A 27,571-nucleotide genomic window follows, 5' to 3' on the forward strand; every position below is an offset into this window, starting at 1 on the left:
AAAGTCTTCCTTTGGTATCTTTATCTAGTAACTGCTGTCTTTGGACCTCACTTTAATTTATTTATTTATTTATATTAGTATTTACCTAACAACATACGCGTAGATTTTGTAAGTAGGTAACCACTTCTAGATAATATTAACACCACATTACAAATTAGACCTTCAGAAATACAACTGAGAAAACCACATTAGAATTGGTCAAGTGGTGTTCGCGTGATACCAGAACACACATGCTAACAGACAAAATTTGTAAAAAATATTGTTTCTCTATTACTTTCATTAAGATACCTCTTACATCTTTCTTAAATATCTTCGATGTACATACATTGCATATCTATATGTATTCAGTAATCATGGTTTTAGAGTTACATACACTATAATAAGAAATCGAATATTTGAAAAACAATGTATCAGCCAACAGTTGGCTGGCTATTTTTTGAGATTTCATTGACACTAAACCATCGAGAATCTAGATAGGAAGAAACCAATGTATGTTTATAACCTTATAGTAAAATTTAATTTTATTTGCTTTCAATATCTATTTGTAACTATTTCATTTAGATATCTTTGAATTGGCTTCGATAAGGTAAATTCAAAATTAATTAAAGTATTATTTCACTTAATATATTGTAAATATTTTAAGCTAACTGTAAATCTTCTATTTTATATATCATTTCATTTCTCTTTTTTTTTTTGATATATGGTAGGTACTCTTATCATGACTTGGTGTCATCAGAATTATCAGTATTACATTAGACGACATGTTGTACTATCATTCTGGAAAATACACATGGAAATCCTATATCATTTCATTATTTTGTCTCTGTAAAAACATAAGAGGAATCTTATAGTTTTGTGATACAGCCATAACTACTATTACATCAAAGCTAATGAATGATACACTTTTGATGGAACTCGTCAAAACTCATAGATTTTGCTAAAATTTAATTATTATGTTCATTTAAAAAATATTAATAATATATATTCATTATAAAGCGTTACATGTGTGTGAAACATTTTAAATTTCGCTTCTTTATGAAGTTGTAGCCACTTTTTTCTCATTATTTTATAAAGCGGATTGAGGCAGATTAAAAAGAAGTTTTAGATGTTATATTACAGTGAATAATAAGGATACGCAGTCTAAAAAGTCGACAATTGAATAAGAGGTTATAAGGTCCAGTTATTGAAACTTAAGAGTGAGACCAAAAGGTAATATATAAATAAATCTTTATATCGATACCTACCTTAAAGTACCTAAATTAAAATTTTCGAGTAGAACTACCTTCAATATAGAATCGAGTGGTCTCACCCGTCGTCGAAAGGTAAATATTAGCAATCCTATTTTAACGTTCGTGCCAATAAATTGATTTTCACCCAAATCCAAAACGAAGGAGGTTCAATTTGATTATGTTTGTTTTCTGGTGTGTACCAAGTGACATCTTTTTGATGATTGCTTTTTTAATCGAAAGGATTCTGTGTTACCTTGCAATAATTTTATTCGATGAAAACAACATAAAAAGATTCAAAAACTTAGATTTATTCCAAACAAATATATTTACCTAATATGTTCATCCTATGCCGTCTAGTTCTGGCATAGAATGGACCACCCCTTCCATTCCTGTAGGTGCCGTATAAGGCGACTAAGCGAACTTAATGGTCAAGGGATGGACAGCAGCTGCCCTCTTTAAATATCACCAAAGCCTGACTGCAGTTCCAACCCGCTTGTCAAGCGTGGCAACTACTGGCAAAACCTCCATTAGGGGAGGCCTATGTTAAGCAATGGTCAGTTAACGATTGTCACCTATCATCCCTCACTGGTGCCCCGCCAGCGTATACCGCGTATGCTACAGTATACTATTCCATTATCACCCATTAAAAAAAACGGCTAATATGGTTTATCTACCTATATAGAAAACATTTATATGCATGTAGGTATAAACACGTTTACTTGATAAATCACTCGACTTCGATCAAGAGATTTACCGAGCACGAACGAAAGAGATGTTGATAGGAACCGTCCTAGACAAACGTATGTCGACCAAATAGGCGAAGGCTTAAGAAGGGCCAAGTTAAAAATACTCGTAATCGACGAGCGTGTTTCAATAGATTGATGAATGTGGAGAAAGCGAGAAAGGTCTCTTTGAATCGGAGCATTCCATTGTTTCGGCCTAACCCAATGAGAGAGAGGCGTGACGGATATGTATGTATTACTCAACTTAAAGATCTTTACAAACTTTCATATCCTATTTGCCACTAACTACTAATGTTACGAGTTCATCATCACGCTTAAGCGACTAAGCGGATTTTAATGAACTTTTGTACGTAAGTAGAACATATCCAATAATCACAAAGGTTCACTTGTAGAGAATGCTACTAGTATTAAGTCCGATTTTATGCCATATTTTCTGTACGGTCAATAAAGTTATTGAAATAAATAAATCACGGTAAGTAGAATATAACATATAAATTCACGTATTAAAAGCCCTCGGTGTAATAAGGCTACATAAATAAGGGCTAGATTTTGTCGTTAAATATATCTACACAATTTAATATTTCCTTGTGAAACATTAAATTTAAAAATTGTTAACACAAACGGAGAATTATAAAAAAGCAATACTTATTTAACATATAAGGCATGAAGATAAAACATAAAAGTATTTTATTTTATTGTACCTAATTGTAAGATAGATCAAAAAGAAATAGTTATAAAGTCCGATTACTACTTGATCCCAAGAATTTCTCGTACTTTTCCGTTCCATCAGCAATAAGTCTTGAGCCTGCAGCTTTACAAACTTTTATCTCATCACATAGGTGAAGTCGGAAAACCTTATCGTAGCATTTATTAGACACAGATGTAATATAACGTACTTGTGGGGGGAAGGGATTGTTAGTAATGGGGTCTATTGAATCCATTGCTAACAATACACTATCAGGTCGACCTCCACATGGTTCCCCCTTGAAACCATCGTGAACAATTCTTGTTGAATTCGTCACAATGGGCTAACTGACCTGCTTCATCCTCATCTATCATCCTTCACTGGTGCCCCGCCAGTGTATATCGATAGCGCGGGCAGGGTTACCATTCCATTATCACCCATTAAAAAAAAATATAACGTACTACTCGTAATGTCCTCAACGATTAAGCGATTGTTAGTATCGGAGATTACTAGTTCCATTGCTTGCAATGTACCCTGTCAGGCCGACCTGGCCAGGCAGATGGTTCTCTCTAGAAACCAACGTGATGAATTTTAGACGTATTCATCACGATTAGCTAATTGACCTACCTTTTCATTCTCACTTATCGTTTCTAACTGATATCTTGCGTATACCAACAGATTAGAGAGATTTTTTTATTGGATGATAACGAAATGGTAACCCCTCCTGCTCTAACGGTATACTTATCATTTCAGTATGTTACTATAATTATGATATATATTTTTCATCATATCTGCCCTTCAGTTTTTACCTAATGGTTAGCTGGTAGAAAATGCCATATGGCATTAAGCTCGACACTTGTTCAAAGTTTTATTGTGCAATAAAGAATAAATTAATAAATATACACTGGCGGAGCGCCAGTGAGGGATGATAGGTGAGAATGAAAAAGCAGGTCAGTTAGCCCGTCGTGATGAATGCATCTGGAATTCAGCACGATGGTTTCCAGAGGGGATCACGTGGAAGTCGACCTGGTTGGGTATATTGCTAGCAATGGAGACTAACTCCATTATTAACAATCCCTCCCCCCAGAAAGTTATCCTATCTTGGAAACAGTATACAAATAGAATATACCGATAAATGTAGCAACATCATATCTGTCAGAAATATCACATAAACGCAGGTAGTATAACTGTAATACATATTTAGAACGGTTTTTAATTGTTATGTTATAAAGATATCCTTACCATAACAAGGCGCAGATCGTATATTGGAAAGTATCCATAACGTACACTTACAATTGGCATGCGGGCAAAGCCCGCGTGATGAGGATGACGTGCAATCAAACAGCGGTATTATGGTATACAAACACAATTAATATTTTGGTATCACACCACACATTCAGGAGATACGAACAGTACAGACACTAATCCAATTGGTTACAACAATATTTTCTGGTTCCCAGTACATATTAGCAACATTTTGCGCGGACAAATCATCTGTCAAAAAACAGGATTGCCATAACTGTAAACAAGTGTATTTATATCTTTACTATGTATAACCATGTCATAACTATGTAATAAATAAATAACATATGCACAATGTACCTTTTTGGTTTCTTTATTTTATATATAAGGTTTTGACTAATTGTCATATTTTGTGTGTTCGCTTTTTCTTTCTTTTTACTTTGTATGTATATTTTTATAATTATAATATATTCCTTAAGACACCGTGTTTCCACACCAGCTAACAGTCCTTTCGCCCTCGTTGGCGTAATAGTTTCCTGATATAATATAGTGGAAATGATAAAAGTGAGGTAAATCGTATTAATCTGTAGAAAAAATAAAATAACATTTAGATAACAATAAAAATCGAATATGGCAACCCTGTCTGTAGTAAGAGGGATTGTTAGTAAATATAGTTTAATAAGTAAAATAAGATTAATTTGTATAAAAAATATGTTTACGGTTTATTTTGAAAGATGTCTAATATCATTATTCCTTCATACTCTTTCTATTTTGTTCTTCTTTGCGATTAAATTCGTTGCGGGATTCGTGAGTCGTGTCAGTTTTCCTTAGGGGCTTACAAAGGCCTCACCGCTAATTTGTCCTTATAGGTGTCATATCAGATCCTCTGATATGGCGAGATTGTGTTGCCCTAAATTATTATAAATGTACTGATATTAATATGTAACGAGTATTCGTATTACGTTTTTTATTTTATTTTTTATTATACTCGTATTTGAATAGAATCTTAACTGATTTAAACTATTACATTGCATGCTTTGTGTGCTGTGTGGTCTTCTTAGCCCTCCTAGGAGGGCTCAGGTCTTTGGGTACAGGGCCTTGCATCAAGCAGGGACCCCAAATTCATCATTGAGAGTAACAATCCCTAGATCTCGATATAAGAATGTGACTAACGAAAAGACTGGAGACCGTCACAATGCGAATAATTGTAATTATACCCAAATCAAAAAATTTCACTCCTCATACGTACCCACCTTATAAGGTGCTTATCCTTATAAATCCTATTCAATGGTTTTGAAGTGTAATTAAACTCGGCTATGTTGCCTTTAACGCTCGGAACTGTTCTACAATACTCCCCCTTAATATCGGTATAGAGGCACCTTTCATTATGTTCAGTTCAGAATTTACTGGAGCTTAAATACCGCTATTAACTTTATTAAGGGGACTGTTTTTGCTTTAATAAAGCAGTTTCCAGTGATATAGCTTTTTGATCGTGTGCACGGTGGCAAGGATTAGCTGACGCAGTGAAAGTGAATGAACCAAAGCTCTTTATTATTTTCCCTCAACGAAAATTATTATTAACTACCTGCAAAAAATAAATACATAAAAAACAGCATCATTATGATGATATTATTATATAAAAGAACATTACAAGTTACTAGTGGTAGACTTTGTACAAAAGTCGTTTGCTTGAGTATCCTCTCCTATTCGTGTTGCTACCGTGAAGCAGTTGTGTTTATATAGTTGTGTTTCAGTTTGAAGGATAAGATATGGCAGTGAATTTAAAGGGTACAGAGAAAAAACATCTTAAGCCTCAGAAATGGCAACGCATGGCGAGTATCATGGATGAAACAGTGTACTTTGTTATGTCCATGGTACTGCTCATGTCTATAAGCGAGGATTACCACTTTCCATCAGGTAGGCTGTTAGCTTGTTTGCTACTGTAAGTTGCATAAAAAACTTAACCTAAACTCTCCAAACTCTTTAGCAAAGTTTATTTCCAAAATGGGCGGGATCGAAATTTGACTATGGCGAGGATCATGGACGAAACAGTGTACTCTGTTATGTCATATTAAGCATAGTATATTAAGCAGCAGGTCACGACAATTACATTTCACTCACCAAAAAAAAAAACTATAATTTTCAATTGGGATAAAGCAGATCGACGACGATAATCCTGATATTTCATTCAAATATTGTGATACTTCCTTAAGGCTGACTGAGAGAGAGTGATTTTAGCATTAGGTTTGCCTTGTACACATACAAGTACTAAGGAATCAATAAATAAATATTTCGTAAACATTTGCTTCAACACCGAATCGTATCTAAGTAATATAAGTAAATAAAGTTTAAATTCGCAACAAGACTGTACTTGCATAAGAAATTACAAGCTTATGTACCTCCTGATGCATAACTCCACCGTCCTCAGAAACGGTAACGCATGAGGAGTACCATGTGTATCACAGTATATTATGTATTCATAGTGCATTTCATGTCTGTAGGCGACGGTTATCACTTTTCATCAAGTGGGCCGTCGGTTTGTTTGTATTTTTAAGTATCACAAAAAATCTTATCAACAGCTAAAACTACTAACAAAATCTGAATTAAGAATTGGTGATCATGTAATATATACGTAGCTATGACAAAAAAAAATACAAAAGAATCGAGAGTCTCTTCCTTCTGAAAGTCTTAATTAATCCTGTAAAACGGTAAGTACCAAAATAAATTGTAGACACAACCAAATTACAAATCCGTTCTGTGTGGATTCAATTAAATTAATTACGCTCGATTCCTGATTGATGCTCGATACTACTTTTGAAGTGATTAAGTACACAGATTACGTTTTGTTGAATTGCAAACTTCCCTAATTATAATTTATTTATGCTTCAAATACAGTTAATACTCGTACACGTATAATTTAACGATATTACCTCGCAAAAATAAACGGCAATTTCAATCGTGCCGAACCAAATTAGGATCAAAATGGGAGCAAACACTATCAATAGCAAAACAAATATTAAATCTGCATGTTTAATTTATTAGTAGTGTATCTATGTGTTACTATTACGGTAGTCAGTAGCCGACTTCAGGGGGGATGTTCTGGCGGTCCCAGGGGACGCCGATATCCAATGTTGGATGAATCCGATGGCTGCCGCGGATCAAAGGGGGGTGCCCAAATATACCGATTTAATGATAGCACCTACTTTTACTCGTGTAAACTCAAATTACTTTGTAACAAAACTAATTAACAAACTTTAATGAGTACTTCGAGAATATTAAATTTAAATCCGATCAACACAGCCTCTAAATCAGGTGTAAATTATTGTAGATCTCGAAATTAATTTATTCACATTCATTAAACTCTTTATTCTTATTATTATTACTCTTTATTATTTTATAGTCGGGTAAATGGAATTATGTTCAAAAGAAAAATCCATGCTCAATTCATGAACTTATTACAATATTTGTAGCCGCTTACCATCACGTGGGCCGTATGCTTGTTTGCCACGTCAGTGGTATAAAAAAAATTGTAGCTAGTCATCACTTTTTATATTTTATTTACATTTTATATATTTATCCATATATATTTCTTTTATATTTATGTATGTATATTATAATCATCATTTTATGTTATTTATGTAGATATATATTATTTATTTTGTATACATATACATTATTAGTTGTTATTTTCTTTACATATCCTAATAATGTAGTACCGTGATTCACTGTTCATCCCAAAGGTTTACTGGTAGAGAATGTTACTAGCATTAAATGCGCATTTTGCACCATATTTTCCTTTAATAAATAAAGTTATTTAAATGAAATAAATAAATATGATATATTTATTTATTTATTTTTTCATTGACTGTTTGCCCCATTAATTGTTATTATTATTATACATAACATAGCTACTAGCCGACTGGGCAATTGTTTTACTCGCTACCGAGTTATATTTTTATTATTTTACTAATTTAATAAAATTGTAATTAGATAATGTCTGTACATAGAAGATATTAAAAAAATTATATGAAGTGTGTTAATAGCAACAATAAAAGTTAAAACAATATTATTTAGAAATTTTATCTGTCTGTTTTTATGTATTTTTCTTTCGACAACATATAAAAACTATTGCACCAAGTTGAATACGGTTTTTACAGTTATAATTGAAGATCTAACTTCAAAACTGGTGTACTTAATACGCCATTTAGAAGTGGTATATGTCATTGGTTTTACTAGTTCTGAAAAAAAAAATAGTCAGTTGTAGTCAAAATCATTCTGTCTCAAGACGTATCTGAACAACACGTATTTGCATAATTTCATTGACATCGGTTGACTTCAGAGCTTAACGTAAACGAACATTTAAAAAAAAAGCCTGCATTATTGAATTGAGAAAATATAAAGTAATATTTAATCAATACATACCCCTGGTCCATAGGTTACAGTGACAGTTTATTATCAAATGGGCTATATGCATGTTTGCCACCTTTGTGGTATATATAAGTAAATTGTTTCTATTGTAGAGTCAAACGAATGCCACATGTGTCAGAGATTACATTAACTTATCCTTCAGATGAAAGCTTCCCCGAAATGATCTTCATATTTAGAATTCAGTTTAGAGGTCGGTATGGATATACCACGACAATTATGTACTTGCATTAACACCGGACTTAGAAGAGGAAGACGGTCGGATCGTGCTCAGGGCACCGAGATCCAAGAGGCGCGCTAGAAATCGTAAGGTGCTATAAAAATCATGCCTTAGGGCGCTAAACACAGTAAGGCCGTCCCTGCTTGTAAATCATAATGAAATAACATAGAAATTCCGTCCACGTACTTCATATAATATGTGAGCAGTAACAGCTATAGAAATAAGAACACAAAATGTTATAATTTAATCGTATTTCTTTTTCTATTATAGACCGTGGAACATGGAGACGAGAGCTGATGATGACGAAGCGCCAACAGATCCGGCAGCAAGGAAACACACACATCATGACTATACTGAGCAGGACTTTGAAGGTGAGTTCAGATTACAATCTAACTTAGAGACCTACCGTCACTACAGCTCTAACTAGAGTAATGGTAAACGAAAAAATTATAGATACGTTTACGCTATTGTAACTTATATACACGCATTAATTAATAATTTGAAAATAGAAATAGCCAACGAATCTATGTATAGATATGTTGTCGCTACCGCATGCTTGAGATGAAACGAGATGACTTATAATGTATTTACGCTTGCACTACTTTTTACCCGCTACTTGAACATGTACATGTAACTTGAACATTAAGTAGCCATAAAACATAAAAAAAAAGTTATAGGTTAACGTACAAACAAACACACTTTCACGTTTATAACATTAGTAAGGATATATATAAGTACTTCAAGATCTATTGGATTTGGTCGATGACCCCCATTTCATAGGCCATTGGTTCTTAATTAGCTGTAACTAGTCGTATTACAGTAGTTAACGATGTAAGCCGACAGTGGTCATCTGTACGCCTCATTAAGTTTCGTACGTATATATTTATTTATCTAAATTATATATTATCTACATACTTCTACGCCTTAGATTATATAGATAGGGAATCGAACCCCAGAAACGGGTCAATTTCATGTCAGCTAATTGTCAAATTTGCTAACTCGTTTTTTTTTATCAGTGCTTTATACACTTACGCATAAAATGTACCTTGACGTATTATTTAATAAATAAAATTAGTGTTTACGCATTAAAAATACGGAAATTATAAAATAAAATAAATATTGAAGTTATAAAGGAATCACTTATAACTATTTATCACGTTAAATTGTATGAAAATGTTGACCCTTTTTTCTCAAAGCATTTCTATGGAGACGCTCTATCCATATAACCTAAGTTCTACGCATATACTTGTGTATTTTTATACCATACCTTCTTGGAAAGTGAACACTTTCATCCGCCAAAACAGGAGAGCAAACAGCGGGAGGCAATTTTGTATGAAATTCATTATTAACCAGCTACAAGGAAAGGCAAATTATCAAATGAAAAAATATGAAAATGTATTCGCAGTACTCGTAATTATGTACCTATTCGTTGAATTCATTATTATTATTATTATTTTCTTGTAAAAGAAACGCAGACATATGAATATCTACAGAGTAATTAATAACTGTCCAATTGCGCGCCAAAAAAAAAAAATTCGATGCATAAAAATAAAGAAATATAAAATTAATATAAAAAAGGTTTTATTTTCAATGAGTGATAATGAAATGGCTAGCCCGCCTGCGCTATCGGTATACGCTGAAGGAGTATTAGTGAGAAATGATTAGGTGAGTATAAAAGCAGTTAGCCCATCTTGTCGAATTCCATATAAAGTAAACACGATGATTACTAGGGTGAACCGCATAAAAGTCAACCTGGTAGGGTATATTAATTAATAATAAGTAATGGGGCTGGTATATCAAATTACTAACGATCCCTTTTCTCCTAGAAAAAGGGAAGTATCCATACAAGTTAATGATTTGTACACTAAACATAATTTATTGAATGTTATATTTACTTATAGTATGTGATTACCTTAAGACACCTAAATTCATTTGTATATTTTTAATCGTTAATATTTGATATTTTCTTTATGCAATCCTGTTCTCGTGTTGGTTGGAAGAAGCCGTTTTTTATAGATTAAAAAAGCTGCTTATTTTTACCACAGTATAAGTAATAATACTAACGTACTACCACTTTACTCAGATGTTAAATCTATAATAATGAGTCGTGTTAAATTAAAGCTATTTTTTTATTAGGGGCGTTCAAGTCTTATGTAATCTAATTTTAGTCTTGTAAAACGTTACGATGCGTTACAGGGGCAAGAGGAGGCTGTTTTGGACAACGCGATACGTAACATTGTTTTTTTTTATTTAAATAAAACTTTAGGGGATCAAAATCTCGCAAGTTGGTAACCCTTCTCGTTTGTTTTACTAGGAAACCCTCGACCTTATTGTACGTCATTCTTAATTTGTTTTCGTTGTCAGTATTTGTTAGTGTTGTGTCTTTTACGTAAAAATGGTCACTTAGGTTTTACGTAAGGTTTGAGGGAGAGGTGGGGGGGGGGACAAAATATTGCGGTCCATTATATGGGGTCAAAGATCTTAAAAAATAGCGTAACAAAATATTTGAACGTCCCTATTGAACAGTTGTTTAAAAATCGAAGACTGTTAAAATATAGAAATTTTATTATCGTCTTAACGATAAATACAATATTTATTACTTTACAGACAATGAAATATTTTAATACAGTTAATACCGTCTAACAAACGCTTTATTCAGCAGCCTATGTTCCAAACGCTTGTCGATTTAGTTGATAAAGTTCCAGTAATTGAGTTATTACTCGCTCAACCGAGCTATTATTTCTCGTATATTCTGACGCCTCTGTTATGCTTATTGATTAATATTATATAATAATAATAGAATAATTCAAATAAATGCAATATTTTTTTAATGTATGATAATGGAATGGTAACCCAGCCGACCGATAGCGTAGGCTGGGTTATAGATGATAGGTGAGAATGAATGCAGATGAGTCGGCTCATCATGAAGAATTTGCTAAGAATTAACCACGATGATTTTCAGGGGGAACTGCGTGGATGTCAGAGAAGGTATATTGCTAACAATGGGGCAGCTAGAATCCATTACTAAAAACCCTTCCCTCCACCGCAATAATATCATTAGGTTTAATAAGATTTATAAATATTATCATAGACATTTTTTTTATACAACTTAGAATGGAAAACAAGCTGACAGCCCACCTGATGGAAAATGGTAACCGTCGCCTATAGACATGAGCAGTACCATGGACATAACAGAGTATGCTGTTTCGCCCATGATACCCCCAATGCGTTGCCATTCCTGAGGACTCAGATGTTATTCCTCTGTAACCTGTAAATTCACGCCATATCCCACCCTTCAAACCGAAACACAGCCATGCAAACACAACTGCTTCACGGTAGAAACACGAATGGGACAAAGGTATCCAAGCAATCGACTTTTGTACAAAGTCTCCCTCTGGTTTACCAACACTTAATATATTATTGTATTAATCTGTGTGTCAATAAAAATAGTAGCTTCAATTTATGGGAAAGGCAGCATGAGATTCTTCAAAAAAGGAGTAAAGAGGGTTGATAACGCGCGCGTAATGCACCTAGTATTACAGGCATTCATAGGCTTGTAGTTGTCGGGGGAAATAAGTACAACAATTAGCTTTATCTATTTACATATATTATATGCAGAAAGTATTGACAAAGGAAATATGCAAGAAATAATATACAAAAACGGAAATTAGAAGTTCAAGAAGCGAGCGATCGAGATAGGGAGAATGACAGTAAAAAATGGATGTAAGTTCCTTTGTTTGTAAATTTTTACAATATTGTATACCGCTCTACCCGCTGACATTGATGCTCCTTTCCACTTTGAGTTTGCTGAAAGAGCACTCTTTTAGAGTCAAGCTCGCCTTTGTACATTTGATTACCTCTGTCATATTTCTATGTATAATTGGTGTGTACAATAAAGTATTAAATAAATAAATAAATAAATAAATAAAATAAGAAGTAAACATCGCTGTCATGTCTAAGCGACCACTCCGAAAGAAAGAGATGAAATATTATATCTATGTACAATTTAATTAACATACTTGATGGAAAAGGCAGTGATGATTTTGACAAGTGGGTATGAGTTGAATATGTACAATATTTATTTACAGATGCTACAGGCTATGGTAACTGCTTATTATTAGGTGAGCGGTATAATTGTTTGCCACCTCAGTGGTAAAAAAGGCAAAGGAATTAAGTTATACAGCCTGATCTACGGATTGTCAATAAAATAATATTTTTCCCTCCTTACTAATTTATATTATTTTTTTTTTTAATAATAATACTGCGGTTGCCAGTCCGCCAACCAAGCGTGGCAACTACTGTTAAAACCCCCTAAGGGGGAGGCTTATATTCACCAGTGAACAGTTAAAAGCTGATATGATGATTTCTAATAATTATCCCTATGTATCTATACCATAGAATCATATAACGTACTCAGTTGTATCCGTGACAGCCGCATTCTTCACTACAACAAAGGATTAGAAGCCATATCAGTCCGATTAGGTATCATGCAAACAATTTGTGATAGGCGAAAAGTTATAATTATAAGTTATAATTACTTACGTGTTTTATATTACTTAAGATCGATTCTTTTCGATATTTATATAAAAAAATATTATTTACAATTACTAAGTATGTATCGTCTTAATAGATACTTAGATAATTCTATCTACATATCGATCGCTAGTGATGCTGTTGAACAAAAAATGCGATTAATCAGGAAGCAATCATGGTACATAATGCCATTATGTTTGATAATTGGCAATCGAGTTTGCTTTATAGGCTGTTGATTAAGCAATCAAAACTTCCGGATCCCTTCTCAATATTTGAAACCCTGTTCCTGGGATCTTCCAGACAGTTTTTTCCTCTCATTTACATTTAATTTTAACCGACCTCAAAAAAGGAGATTTAAATTGGGTTGTAATTTTGTTTGATACACCAGAACTGCATAAACCGATTTGAAAAATCATATTTTTATCTGCAAGTATATACTTTTCAGATTGTTACTATAGAAATTTAATCAAAAGCGGTTCAGAAGTTTAGTTTTCTATATCAAAATAGCTTGTTATGCTACAATTACAGTAGATTTTTTTTTAATGGAACAAAATCTTGTTTTCTTTTATTTTTATTTATTTTATGAAATATTAACAGTTACATGGTAAAGTAGTTATTACAATACTCTATGGAAATAGAATCATTTACCTATAATATCGATAAAAATTCCATTCAATTTATATTATATTAATAATCAATAACGGAAACGTTCTAAATTATAATTTAGCTCATATCTAAATTCAACATGGAATATTTAATGGAATCTAAAAGTATTTTTTTATAATAATAGCAGACAACAAATTACACTACATTTTGAATAATGAACACTAGATTTAATCTTTTAATGGAGTCATAGATAATTTTATTCTACATTTTACATTATGGCTTTAATACCGTTAGAGATTGATCGTCTAAGTTTTTACACTTTTTTATACCTAGAACACGGAGTCGATATAGTAAACTTCGTCTAAGAACATGAACTACACTACATCTGTAGTATAATTATTGTTTATAGAAGAGCTAATAGTATCATAAGAAAACTAGAGAACCCAACTAGAGATGGATAATATCCGATGTCTATATATTGAATTCTTATGGACATACCAGTCGAATATTCATTACAAAAAACAAACAAGTGGGTTCTTTTTTTGATATTATGTATTATATATTATACATATATCGTTTGCCCCCTGTTATGTTATAAAAAAATGTAGTGGATAACCAATTGTTACCCACTACTCTGTTATTCTTACTTACTTTGTTAATACATATATATATATATATATATATATATATATATATATATATATATATATAAATACAATATGTATACATATACAACTGCTTGCAGAAACATTTATAGACCCGAGTTTCACACAAAATCACAAGGCGATTATATGTCAATAGCTATCTGAACATTGGGGATCTCATCACGTTCTAACTCAATGATTCGTTAGCTATCTATCAATAGATTCCTTTGTACCTTGTCTGGGTAGGTATTCAAATATCTTAATAACTCTGAAATTCATAAACCTACTTTTCCAAAAGACTGATCTTGCGAAAATTATAAATAAACACCAAAAATATTTTTATTTTATTACAGTCGTCATACTTATCATCTAAAAATAAATATATTAATTCAATTACCAGAAAAAAATTATTCGTTATTCGTCTATTCCACGAATTTGTCGTGAAAGGAGAATAAAGTATAAAATTTTATTATTCAAATATCCTTCAAACTTTGTTGGAAATTCACAGTCTTAAGTACATTTAAATACAAAATATAGCATTGTATTAATTCGTTAAGTTTTTGAATTAATGTAAATTCGACGACGGCTAATATCTTTTGAGCTTAAATAACTAAGCTAACAAACTTTTGAGATATTAAAAAAATATCAAGGAGGTTTAAGTTGCTACTTTAAATGAATCATAATAAGATTTATTTTGTAATGACCATACGGAGATGAGAACTGTTCCGGTAATATTATGTCATTAGCCTAATCTAAATTTAAAAAACAAATAATAATCAATAATATATTTATCAGCATGCTAAAGTTTAAAGCGACATATTTTAGGGATGGCAAATTTGAAAAAGTAATTTGGAAACTGACACATCGATCACACTAGTTTATAATCTCACTTGTAACAAGAAAAATTTAATGTAATTCTGCATAAATCATAAAATTATAATTTCATTGACGAAAAATTGTAATTATTATGATTCTAAACTAGAATATCGAATCATAGAGGTCGCTATGGACGGCAAAATTAGAACAGCAAATGCTTAAATTCGCCACTGATTATGATTATTTCTGACTGTATTCATATTATGAGAATCACACAGATGCAATCTCACAAAATTTAGAGTGTGCTGTTGATATTTATTTATTACTATATCATTCGCATGACAGTACATTTTTTTAATAAGAGGCTTTATATTGAAAAATCCTAAGAAAAGAAAATAAAATTAAAAAATACATACGCTATGAACTGTTATTGGCTATTTTCAAATGCTTTCTTGCTCCTGATCCAAATGAGATTGGTTCTTCCACCGATCTTAAACCGGCCCAAATCATTGTAGCTCCTTCTCCATATGAATGAACTTCCTGACAAAATTTCAAACATTCTTGATGCCCAGAGGTCCTCCGAATACGAATAGGTCTTATATCCAGTTTCATAACGTAACAAGATTCATTAGAAAAGCAGTCTTCTTCCTCCCCATTTCTGTGTTCACGAGCCCATTGTAAACGTACCCTACGATTGCAGGATGCTATAGGTGGAACTCTCAACAGCCATCGGGAACGCAGCCCCACTTCACGTAAATAATATCGAAGTGTCTAATCGCTTATCAGTAAGTCTGAAGAGCTATGGAACCTCGTAGCCAACATTACAGCGATCATGACACAATTCCGTCGAGCAGTATTTTGGATGTACTGTTTCTGTCTGCGAGTAGTGATGCGAGATCGTTCTTCATGTCGCTCGGTCTCGATGTCTGTGATACGATAACGTATCCAGAAACGACTTATGATGCTTTGTGTAGTGCCAATAGCGACGTCCAATGTACATTTCCTGGAACCAGCCTGCTACATTACTACGTCTCTCATCATCTGTTTTCGCGTCAAATGATGTCGTTGCTCCATATCAATAATTTATTTTTCAATTCCGATACAAAGATTGCAATGGTTTTGTAAAAACACTATTACACAGTTTTATAGGAATACTCATTTACAATTAACTACCTATTTATAATCAAAATTTAAAGTAAATTCTTTATTCAAATAGTGAAATTTACTAAAAAGTATCAATAACGATTCAAAAAAGTTAGAATAATAATCCTCAATTGCGGCGATACTCTAAAACGTACTTGATCCCTAGGCACTTTTGATGTGTGTATTTATGAAATAGGTATTACAGCGATTGACCTAAAGCAACTAAATATATCTCTTGATATCGTCTATCCATTAACAGGGCACCGAAGTTGCCTATCGAGTCTATAGTAATTATTCACAGTTAGAGTACCATTTATCCCACTTAGGAGCCTACGTGATATCCATATTATTTATAGGGTACCTTGTAGCTTACCTAGACAGAATAGATTAGAATCCCAATAGCTATGAATCTAATAATTTACCAGACCTATTGATATTTATTACTTACCTTTACTTTTGAAGCATTTCTAATTTAATAGATACAAATATTTTATTAACTATTTTTAAAATTATAGTCACATATTAAGGGAGTATAATATATAGCAATATGTATCTATTGTAGTTACAATATTTATACATATATTTGCCCTATAATAGATATCGTTTATCCAATATATAATATCTAAAAGAAGAATCCGCATGTCATGAATATAGATATCCGACTGGTATGGGCGATATCGCAATAGATGGTCATCATTGTTCAAAAGAACTCAATATATAGATATCGGATATTATCTATCTCTATCAAATACTAAACTCATAAAAACGTCGAACCTCTTATAAAACTATTTTAGTTATTGAAATGTTTTGTCTTTTTCTTTTGCACTAATTTTTCAATTTGAAAGATAAATACTCTCTAATAGTTAAAATACATTTATAGGGGGAAAGGGATTGTTAGTAATGGAGACTGAGAATCCCATTGCTAGCAATATACCCAACCAGGTCGACCTCCTCGCGGTTCTCCCTGGAAACTATCATGGCTAATTCCTGATGAATTCATCATGAAGGGCTAACTGGCCTGTTTTCATTCTCATCTATCACCCTTCACTAGTGCTCCGCCAGCATATCCCGTTAGCGCAGGCGGGGTTACCATACCATTTTCACCCATCAAAAAATACATTTATAGGACTTTTTTATGTATGAAGGGTTGAGTATGCACATATTAAATACAAAAAAGGTTACCACTAAATAATCCACATTTCTTAGTAAGTTCTATATTTATTTTTCTTATTCGTTTTGAAGTACACATTCATCTCAAATACTTAATCACTGATTGATTATAATATAAATATTTTTATTTACCTCTTAAAGGAAAACAAAATCACATAACTTCGAGGAGATTGTGCAAAATCACATTCGTAAAGTCAAATAACAAATGTACAAAGTTAAATGAAATATCCGGACGAATATCAGGAGGGCAGTTCTTGTCCTTGACATAATTCAACCGCCATTCTGAGTTCAATTGAGACGGAAATCATGCCACAATACGAGAAGGTAGATTACGTAGTACGTGATCGACGTTGCTAACTACTTAAGTATTATCATAGCTTTCTTTCTCAATACTCTTTGCCGTTTGTAGGTACTTTAAAATAAAATAAAAAATATTTATTGGCTGTAAAACAATTTCGTATGAAAAGTATAAAAATTACAGGTACAGAATAAAAAATAATAGTAAAGGATTCCTATCTAATTGGAGGATTGTCGTTTATTGAAATGTGCTTTACTTATTTTCTATCTTAATAATTTTAAAATTAAATAAGTTTTAGATAGATAGATAATTTATTTACATTACTTACAGCAAATTACAACAAATTATAATGCAAACATACACATAATACACAGTAAAAGAAATAAAAGAATGAAAATAAAAAACCACCAAAAAAAAAAAACAAACAGAAAAATAAATATAGAGTAATATGTATTTTGATTACATTCAAATTTAGTTAAATTCGATTCGATTACCCTTTAACATTAGATCTGCCCCAAGAAAATTGGCGTTCAAGAATAAACTTTTTTTTTATTTATAATCCATAGAATCGTAATATGTTGTAGACACTGTCTGATGCTGATGTTTTCCTTGTATATATAATATATGTACAAGTATTTATAATGTACGTTATATGAGTACTATATGTATGTTATTTTTTATTTTTGTTTTAATTTAATATTGTTTATTACGTTACACCATCAATTATATTTTCCGTTTACTCCTGTTGGATAGATAACGCCATATGGCTATAAGTCCACCATTTAGTTACTTTCTAGGTGGATTAAAGTTAAAAATATATATATATATATAATAATCTTACTTCTTACTAATACCATATTATAAAAGTTAGGTTGACCGGCTACTTCTGATATACTTTTAATTTACCAATTTCGTGGACACTCATTGTTATTGTTTCTTTCACATACACCCACTCTAACTTGCCTTAATTGATTAAGCCTTATAATTTTTGTTTATATAATTAAAATCCGTTATTTGTAAGATTGCATTAGCGGGAGCGGGAAACAAAAGACTGCAGTTCCCTGTTTTTTTGTTGTACTTAGATTTCCAAGATATTTTATCGTCGATTGCTGATAATTTTTACTTCATTTAGGTTACATTTTGGTCGTCATTTCATCTGCGTGATTGTAATAAATATTAATTAATTAAAATAAAAAGTAACCTATGTTCTTCAAACTAAAAATGCGTGTTTTAGTAAATGACCATTCAATACGAACGAATTAACAAATAAACTCCCTATCACGTTTATGATTAGAAACAATATTTATTATATGATCAAATATTAACTATCCACTGTCGAACATAAGCCTTGTAATAGCAATTATATTTAGGTAATGCAACCTCTTTACTGTTTTTGTATGAAACAATGTTTTCACATTTTATAAAAAAATAAAAATAATATTCAAATTGTCAATATGGAAAAAATGCAAACTTTGATTAAAATGCAGATTTTTATTTAAAATAAATAAAAATACATTCACGGGATATACAGGCCCTCCCATAAGGAGGGTTCTACCAGTAGTTACCACGCTCGACAGGCGAGTCGATAACCATAGTTAGTCTGGTGATATTTTAAGAGAGACGCTGCTGCCCATTCCCTGGTCATTAAGTAAAAATATAAAAAATATACAAAACACTAAAAATGTTATCATAAACTTTATGAACCAATGAAATTCAATAAGTTAGGATTAAAGTTAAAAAGAAATATCTGCTATCAGGCACGTTGACGTAGGTTTTGTCATTACGGATTCCGTAAGGGTATCAGAAATATCGTTAAAGCAGTCGGAATGCGTGATCTGTGTATTGATAGCTTCTACAGATTATAATGGCTTGGCCAGACGAGAGATATCTCATTTAAGAAAAAGATTCCTGTCATTATTACCACATCTTCTCAGACTTTTAAATCTGTCGAAAGATTGAAATTTTTTATTTCAGTCATAATAAAACACTGAAACATTGCATGCTATTTATTGTTTTAAAATTTGTTTGTTTGCTAGTAGTTGCCACGCTTGGCAGGAGAATTGGCAATCGCCTACTGGCAAACCCCCTTTATGAGACAGACCTACATATGTTCAGCAATGGATAATTAACGGCTGATATTATGATGAATCATACATTTAAAATTATACAATTGTGTCTGAATATTGACAGATAATTCCTAAGAAATGTATCAAAGCAAATATATCGATGTGAACCCTCTTAAGTAACTTTTATTTTTATAAGTGAAAACACTTAACACCAAGTAGTTTTCGTGGTTGAAAACTGAATCCTCTATACCGGAACAATGGAAGCTTCCACTCGTTATAAATTTAATATGAAACTAACACGAAAGTAAATCATTTCGATGGATAAAATAAGTCGCGATTGGCGATGTATTTTTAAATTTAGAAATTTTTGAATTTAGAAATCGCGAAATATAACCGTAGTAATAAGTATATTCTCAAGTCATCGAGGAATTAGTTGACTTAATAATATTCATCTTTAGAAGTTCTTTAAAATGTTAACACATTTTTGCTAAGTCAACAGTATTGCCAACAACTTTTTTATAGAAAAAAAAATAAATGAGATAGATAATTTATTTATGCTAGTTACACAGATGACAAAAATCACAAATAGACACACACAAAAAGAGAGAAAAAAGATACAAAAAAGGATAAATACATAAAAAAAAAATAATAGATTGCTTCACGTGTATGTACCACAGTAACGCAAAATGGCCACGACTCTTTCAATTTGCCCTCAAAAGGGCAAAATACTAATTCCTTGTTGTGACTAAAAGACGGCCGCGAAATTCCCTAGCAAAAAAAAAATTATATACGAAAAATTGTAATAAATATTGTATATATAATCATGATTATGTAATATTTTATGACTGCAGTTGCTAATCCGCGTGCCAAGCATGGCAACTACTGGCAACAGCCTTCAAGAGGAGACTTATGTTCAGCAGAGGACAGTTAAAGTCTGATATAATGATGACGATGTAATATTTTAATAATACAGACTACAGCAGTGGGCATATTCTGTTTTACAAAAAATAACCAGTCATGCGTTATGAAGTGTTCACAACATGGACAGCTGTCGAATGCAGACAGTTATAGTACAGCAGTGACACTTATAGGTACTTTGTTTTAATGACAATGTTGATTTACCTCACTAAAGTTTTTGCTCCTTCACAATATATATATATATATATATATATATATATATGTTTATATGTATATATATTATATGACGAAAGTGGAGCGCGCTATTGATTAACACTGGCTGAGTACCAATGTAAAATAATAAGAAAGGATAAAATCAATTCAGTTCACCATCGTGACGAATACTTTCCAGACGGGAACTGTGAGGGTCATTCGGATAAGGTATAACATATTGACCCCCACTTGTACCCCTCTTATCAAGTCAACATCCACTGGGTTGGAATTTTGGAATCTTGGAATTTCCTCCATGGAAAACATCGTGATTGATTTTTGTTGAATTCATCGCGTTACGCTACCTGATATACTTTTATCTTCATTTATCATCTCTCGCTAATACCCCACCAGCATATACCGTTTATACTAGGGGACAAGAGGAGGAGTTCCATTCTATTATCATCCATGGAAAAAAAAATACCCATACCTCCGCTATTCCCCTTTAGCGAGTGCTATTATATAATATTAGAATTCTATCTGTGGTCTTCATCGAATCGTTCATCTCTGTAGGTAGCTGTTAGTATACTTGATTAGGTGGGCCGTTAATTTATTTGCATTTCCTAATAAATCTTTAGATAGCTATAAATAGGTAGTTTACACAAAGGTAAATGAACCAACTTTTAGTTTACCGATAACCGCGTAAATTTTCAGGACACCGAGCTCACACCGTCTTTGTGGGTGTCCACGTGCCAGCCCGCCGACACTCACACCGAAAGCACAAGCATCACCACCGCAATGGAGAAAAAGAAGCAGACAGACCAGGTGAAATACTTATTTTCTTTATTTTAGAAATTTTCAGGCACTGAATATGAGGATGACAGTCCTATCATATCTATGCTAAGTTTATATAAATATATAAAATTGGTATATACCTTGTCAAAATAAATTATTTCATCACTAAGTACAGTTTATGTAGATAATATTTGGTCTTATAATGAATAAAATTGGACGTTTTGTTTTGAAGTTAAGGCGAAATTAAAATATTACTATTTCCAAAAATTGCATATCAAAAAATTCCAAAAGTCGCGGGCGAAAGCTAGTATATACATATAATAATGTCTCTAACTTGTACTAATTACTTTATTTACACAGGAAAAATAGTAAGTAAAAAGAGCGTCAAGTATTAAAATATATTTAAAATGTTTTTGGCTAATACTTAATTTTTTTACAATGTTCGATGTATTACTAATGTGTGCAAGTTTGAAAATATAATTTTGACCATACAAAAGGTATAAACTATTCAAATGGCCATTAACGTATATGAAAAACCGCCTAATTTACAAGACTAAGACAATTTTAAGAACGCGTCATTGAAGAAATTAGACTATTATCCAATCAAATAAAAAAAAGATCTATATTCGGTTGTATTTTGTTTTTTTTTTTATGTTTGTTACCCCATAATTCTATAATTTATAAATCGACTTAGAAAATTATTTTTTATCTTAAACAATATAAAAGATAGAATTAAAATAAAATATTCTTTTATCCAAAAGAATATACTTATAGATTAGTCCCATATTTTTTTTTTTATCAAAATCGGTTCAGTAGTTTAATTTTTAAATCAAAATAATTGATTTTGCCACGATTGAAATCGATGTTTTTTTCTGGAGCATAATCCTAAATTCTTATCGAAACATTTAAAGGGGGATATCTACATATTTTTATAAAACTATAAGTTTGTCATTTTAACAGAAAATAGGCTTTTTTTTTGTTTATACAACTTAGAATGGCAGACAAGCTGACGGCCCACCTGATGGAAAGTGGTAACCGTCGTCTATAGACATGAGCAGTACCATGGACACAACAGAGTATACTGTTTCGCCCATGATACCCCCCTATATTGCCATTTCTGAGGACTCAGATGTTATTCCTCTGTACCCTGTAAATTCACGCCAAATCCCACCCTTCAAACCGAAACACAACCATGCAAACACAATTGCTTCACGGTAGAAACATGATCTACCTAATTGCACACATTATTGTTATCGGTAGATAGTACTTTACCAAATACTAGTTTTCTATTACCAGATTTAACTAGATATTATTTAGTCTCGACAATTATATTATTACACAAAGACATTAAATATAATATTTATATTTTCAAATCTATAATAATAAATACTCATTAGTAATAGTTAAAGTATCTACGTTCAATTCTTTACAAGGTTATATATTTCTTTCTATACAAATGATAGAAAATAAATTTTGAACAAAATCCACATTTACCTAAGTTTGATGAATTATATATTTATAACAAGAAGTTAAGAAGTTTTTGAACTCGTCTCCTAACTTTGAGTTTCGTACTTGTTTTGCATTAAGAACATAAGTCCTTAATCTAAAGTTTCATATTAAAAACATTATCATTAATTAAACATTTAATAAAACAGTGTTTTACATTTCATAACAATATATTGAAATTGTAGTAGATAATTAATTACTCATAGGTATCAAGATAAACACTGTTCTTAATAAACTTACATTTATCTAGCTAATGAAACAGAAATCCAACTCTTCTATTTGAGAATCTAAATAGACCTGAACAACTACGATTTCAGAGCAGTTTCCACCTTCAGACATTCACATCAGGTCGTGAAATGAATAAGTACTTCGTATCAATATGAGCATTAAAAGACTTATTAGCGTCAATAAACTAAAATGCTCCTGAGCTTAATGTTAATATATGCTTGTTTGCTCACGTTATATTATTCATAATTTATTATATCTATTATTATTCCATATTAATTGAACCTCGATTGAATATTAATTGATCCCAATTTAACTTAATTGATATTTATCTGAATAGTCTATAATGGTAGGGTAGAACAGATGTAATGTTTCACGCAAAATTCTCCATTTAATTCCCATCCCTAGGCCCCGCTATAATGGCTCGTGTTAGAAGACTGAGTGTCACCGATGACGGAGAAACATGTAAGATTAAAATGCCATTCCCTACGTCTATTTTTGGCCCAATGCCCTTATAATTTAAATAGCAACATCATTTTACCATGGAAGTCTCAATAAGCATGTATTTCGATATATATAACATAATACAGAAAGTTGCTCGTTTCATACGATTTTGTATTTTTCTCGCATGAATGCCATATCATTAGGAGGATACGTTATTATCAACGCGCTTCCTTTTATATCTTGCAAAGGTTATTTTCAATTTATTCTTCCATACATTTTTTTTTTCATTATAGAAAATTATTATCATTATTTATACTTTTTTTTTCATTCCAGTTATACAAGCTTACTTTTTATTTATTGTTTTTCCCCTCAATGTCAAATGTTAGTTCAAATTTCAGGGCAAAATCTAATTTGAATTGTAATTACTATAACTTGTTAAATGAAACATGCATTTTTTTATTTTACAGTAACACCCCCCGCCCAAAGAGTTCAGTTTATACTAGGAGAAGATATAGATGATGCAACACTCGAATCGCATCCACTTTTCTCCGAAATGGAAGAACTAGTCAAAGAAGGAGATGAACTCGAATGGAAAGAAACAGCTCGATGGATCAAATTCGAAGAAGATGTAGAAGAAGGTGGCAATAGATGGTCGAAACCTCATGTGGCTACACTCTCTTTACACTCACTCTTTGAATTACGAAGTCTAATTTTAAATGGATCAGTAATTCTGGATATTGAAGCCAGTTCCTTAGAGCAAGTGGCAGATAGCGTTTTAGATAATATGGTTGCTGATGGCTCTTTAGGATATGACTCAAGAGAAAAAGTAAAAGATGCTTTGTTAAGACGTCACAGACACCAACACGAAAAGCGAAATCATAATATGTCAAGGCTGCCTCTAATCCGGTCATTGGCTGATATTGGAAAGAATCACTCCTCTTCCAAAAGTAAGTTTTTTAATCTATATAACACTACCTAGATAATATAATGTTGAATTGGAAGAATGATGTGCAAAACAGACATGTTATATGGATACCCCAATTAATGTGGATGTTTTCTGTATAACTAGTTCCTATTGACCCAATTTCTTTATTCGCGATAGCTATATTGGATCTGTAAATTATAGAACCTATTAATAATAACGACTTTATATATATTTTGGAAATATTCCATCAGACTTCCAGGAGGGTGGCTCTCGACGCTCAAGTGCAAGGAGTTGTCGGGGGTCTACCTCATCCCCTCACACTGCTCTTCTGGAAGCAACCGACACTAGAGGCTCTTATCTAGCTGTTCCAGGTCAGCCAAGCGTGAAGAACGGTAACATTTATGCGAGCTGACTGAATCCACCCTTTGTCTGATGTTGACACATTATGCACTTAGATGCTAATATAAATGTTGTAAATATATACATTATGTATGACATAAGTACGGATTATCAATTAATATTTATTATTACACTTATTGTATGAAAATTGGCATTATACCTGTTACATTACAGTGGATGAAGGCGGTACTACAACTGGACATTCCTACAAAGGAGATTTCACTCGTTTCCTAGGCATCCCTAATGCGGGTAACCGCTTATCCTTTTAAATTGTCTTCCGTGTTGTTTCTTCATATCTTATTTTCGATGTTTAAATTCGTTTCCATGAAATTTCTATAATTCTTAAAAAGTTTTTCATATTCTAATCATTACATTACTCTTCATTACTGTTCGCAGCTAAACAATGCTACTTTTCTAATCTGCTTTCGCTCGTGCTTCATTCGTAATAATTATTATAGTTTGTAAACAGTCATCACCTCTTATATAAAATCAACTTCTAAATAGGTACATATTATGTACATAAATTTTGTATCTTTACACACGCATACACTGCAATCATTAACATTTTTCTATCTTAATAGGTAGGTAAAATGTGAATATTTCAATTAATGTAGTCACAGTATCTTTACGCACAGTGTGTTTAGTATATATTAAATGAAAATTAGTATGCTTTTCAATGTAATTACAAGCTTTACGTCAGTATGATATTAAAAAAAATTTATAATTGTAGGTTCAGCACATGATGAAGGCATGGTTAAAAGTCCAAGTTCCATATCAATGCATCGGAATCATAGTACTGGAGATCTTGCAATGAACGGCGATATAAATCACAAGAGTAATACAAATTTTATGCGTAAAATACCACCGGGAGCAGAGGCTTCGAATATTTTAGTGGGAGAAGTTGATTTTTTAGAAAAAACTCTATCAGCCTTTGTTAGATTGAAAACAGGAACAATAATGGGTGATTTGACCGAAGTACCAGTGCCCACCCGATTTATGTTTGTTTTACTCGGTCCACCAAATAGTAACTCTAGTTTTCATGAAATTGGTAGAGCAATGGCTACTTTAATGTCAGATGAAATATTTCACGAAGTAGCCTATCGCGCTAAAAAAAGAGATCATTTATTAGCTGGGATAGATGAATTTCTTGATGCGGTAACAGTTTTACCGCCAGGTGAATGGGATCCTGCTATTCGTATTGAACCTCCAGCTGCAATACCTTCTCAAGATCCTCGAAAACGTCCAAATGATAGCAATCCTAAAGAAGAACCAGATGAAGAAGAAGAAGAACAAAGACAGAGAGAAGAATCTGGCTTAGCAAGAAGCGGTAGGCTCTTTGGAGGTTTAATGAATGACCTCAAAAGAAAGAAGCCATGGTATTGGTCAGATTTCAAAGACGCATTAGCACTTCAATGTATAGCTTCGTGGATATTTCTTTATTTTGCATGTTTGTCACCTATAATAACATTTGGAGGCTTATTAGGTGAAGCCACTGGAAAAAATATGGCTGCCATGGAATCCTTGGTATCTGGATTTGTATGTGGGATGGGATACGGATTCTTTTCAGGGCAACCCTTGACAGTTTTGGGGTCAACAGGACCAGTACTCGTTTTTGAGACTATAGTATTTGAATTTTGCAAACAAGTCGGATGGAATTATATGTCATTTAGATTTTGTATCGGTACATGGATCACTATAATTTTAGTAATTTTAGTAGCAATAGACGCAAGTGCATTTGTTTGTTATATAACCAGATTTACTGAAGAAAATTTTGCAACTTTGATCGCATTTATTTTCATTTACAAGGTAATATTCTAGTGAAATAAAATATTGTTTTTAGTGCTACCAAAAACTTCATACCTATATTTTTAACTTTGTTTACAGGCAGTAGAAAATGTTATATCTATTGGAAAGAAATACCCACTTAAGACACGCCCTGACGAAGTGCTCAATTATGAGTGCTACTGTTTACCAAGTAATTATTCGAACGTGCCCGAACCATTTAATTGGACCTCAGTCGATAAAGAAACTTGCCAAGTAAATATAAATATATAAACATATAATATTGTTTAAGCTATTACATTTTACAACAGCTATCAAGATTGATATTCTAAACTAATTCTAAAATATTATTCATTTGTTCACAGTTATATAATGGAACTTTGGCAGGAGGAGGATGCGATACAAAAGTTTATGTGCCAGACGTTTACCTGATGTCCATAATATTATTTTTGGGGACATTTACAATATCAGTAATTTTAAAAGATTTTAAAAATTCTTTATTTTTCCCATCGAAGGTACCCATTTGTTATTATATATATTTTAAATATTGAATTTTTCAAAACAAATT

At 32.1% G+C, this 27,571-nt stretch overlaps 1 protein-coding gene across 10 annotated transcripts in view; it reads left to right on the forward strand.

Moving 5' to 3' along the window:
- The window catches only part of LOC113516982 (sodium bicarbonate cotransporter 3), a 56,464-nt gene that overhangs the window by 24,882 nt on the left and 4,011 nt on the right, over positions 1-27,571 (forward strand). For 3 of the 10 annotated variants that reach the window (XM_052901951.1, XM_052901952.1, XM_052901959.1), the window contains exons 2-10: positions 8,815-8,915; positions 21,642-21,752; positions 23,862-23,918; positions 24,365-24,844; positions 25,074-25,214; positions 25,396-25,470; positions 25,952-27,027; positions 27,106-27,258; positions 27,369-27,518. In XM_052901951.1, the coding sequence (XP_052757911.1) occupies positions 8,825-8,915; positions 21,642-21,752; positions 23,862-23,918; positions 24,365-24,844; positions 25,074-25,214; positions 25,396-25,470; positions 25,952-27,027; positions 27,106-27,258; positions 27,369-27,518 (2,334 nt within the window). In that variant the 5' untranslated portion in view covers positions 8,815-8,824. The remainder of the gene's footprint in view (positions 1-8,814; positions 8,916-21,641; positions 21,753-23,861; positions 23,919-24,364; positions 24,845-25,073; positions 25,215-25,395; positions 25,471-25,951; positions 27,028-27,105; positions 27,259-27,368; positions 27,519-27,571) is intronic. The other 7 variants (XM_052901954.1, XM_052901960.1, XM_052901953.1 and 4 more) reach the window with 6 other exon arrangements.

The sequence above is a fragment of the Galleria mellonella genome, unplaced genomic scaffold (assembly GCF_026898425.1).
Source record: "Galleria mellonella isolate WM207_F2 unplaced genomic scaffold, CSIRO_AGI_GalMel_v1 utg83, whole genome shotgun sequence".
In the NCBI taxonomy this organism is placed as follows: domain Eukaryota; kingdom Metazoa; phylum Arthropoda; class Insecta; order Lepidoptera; family Pyralidae; genus Galleria; species Galleria mellonella.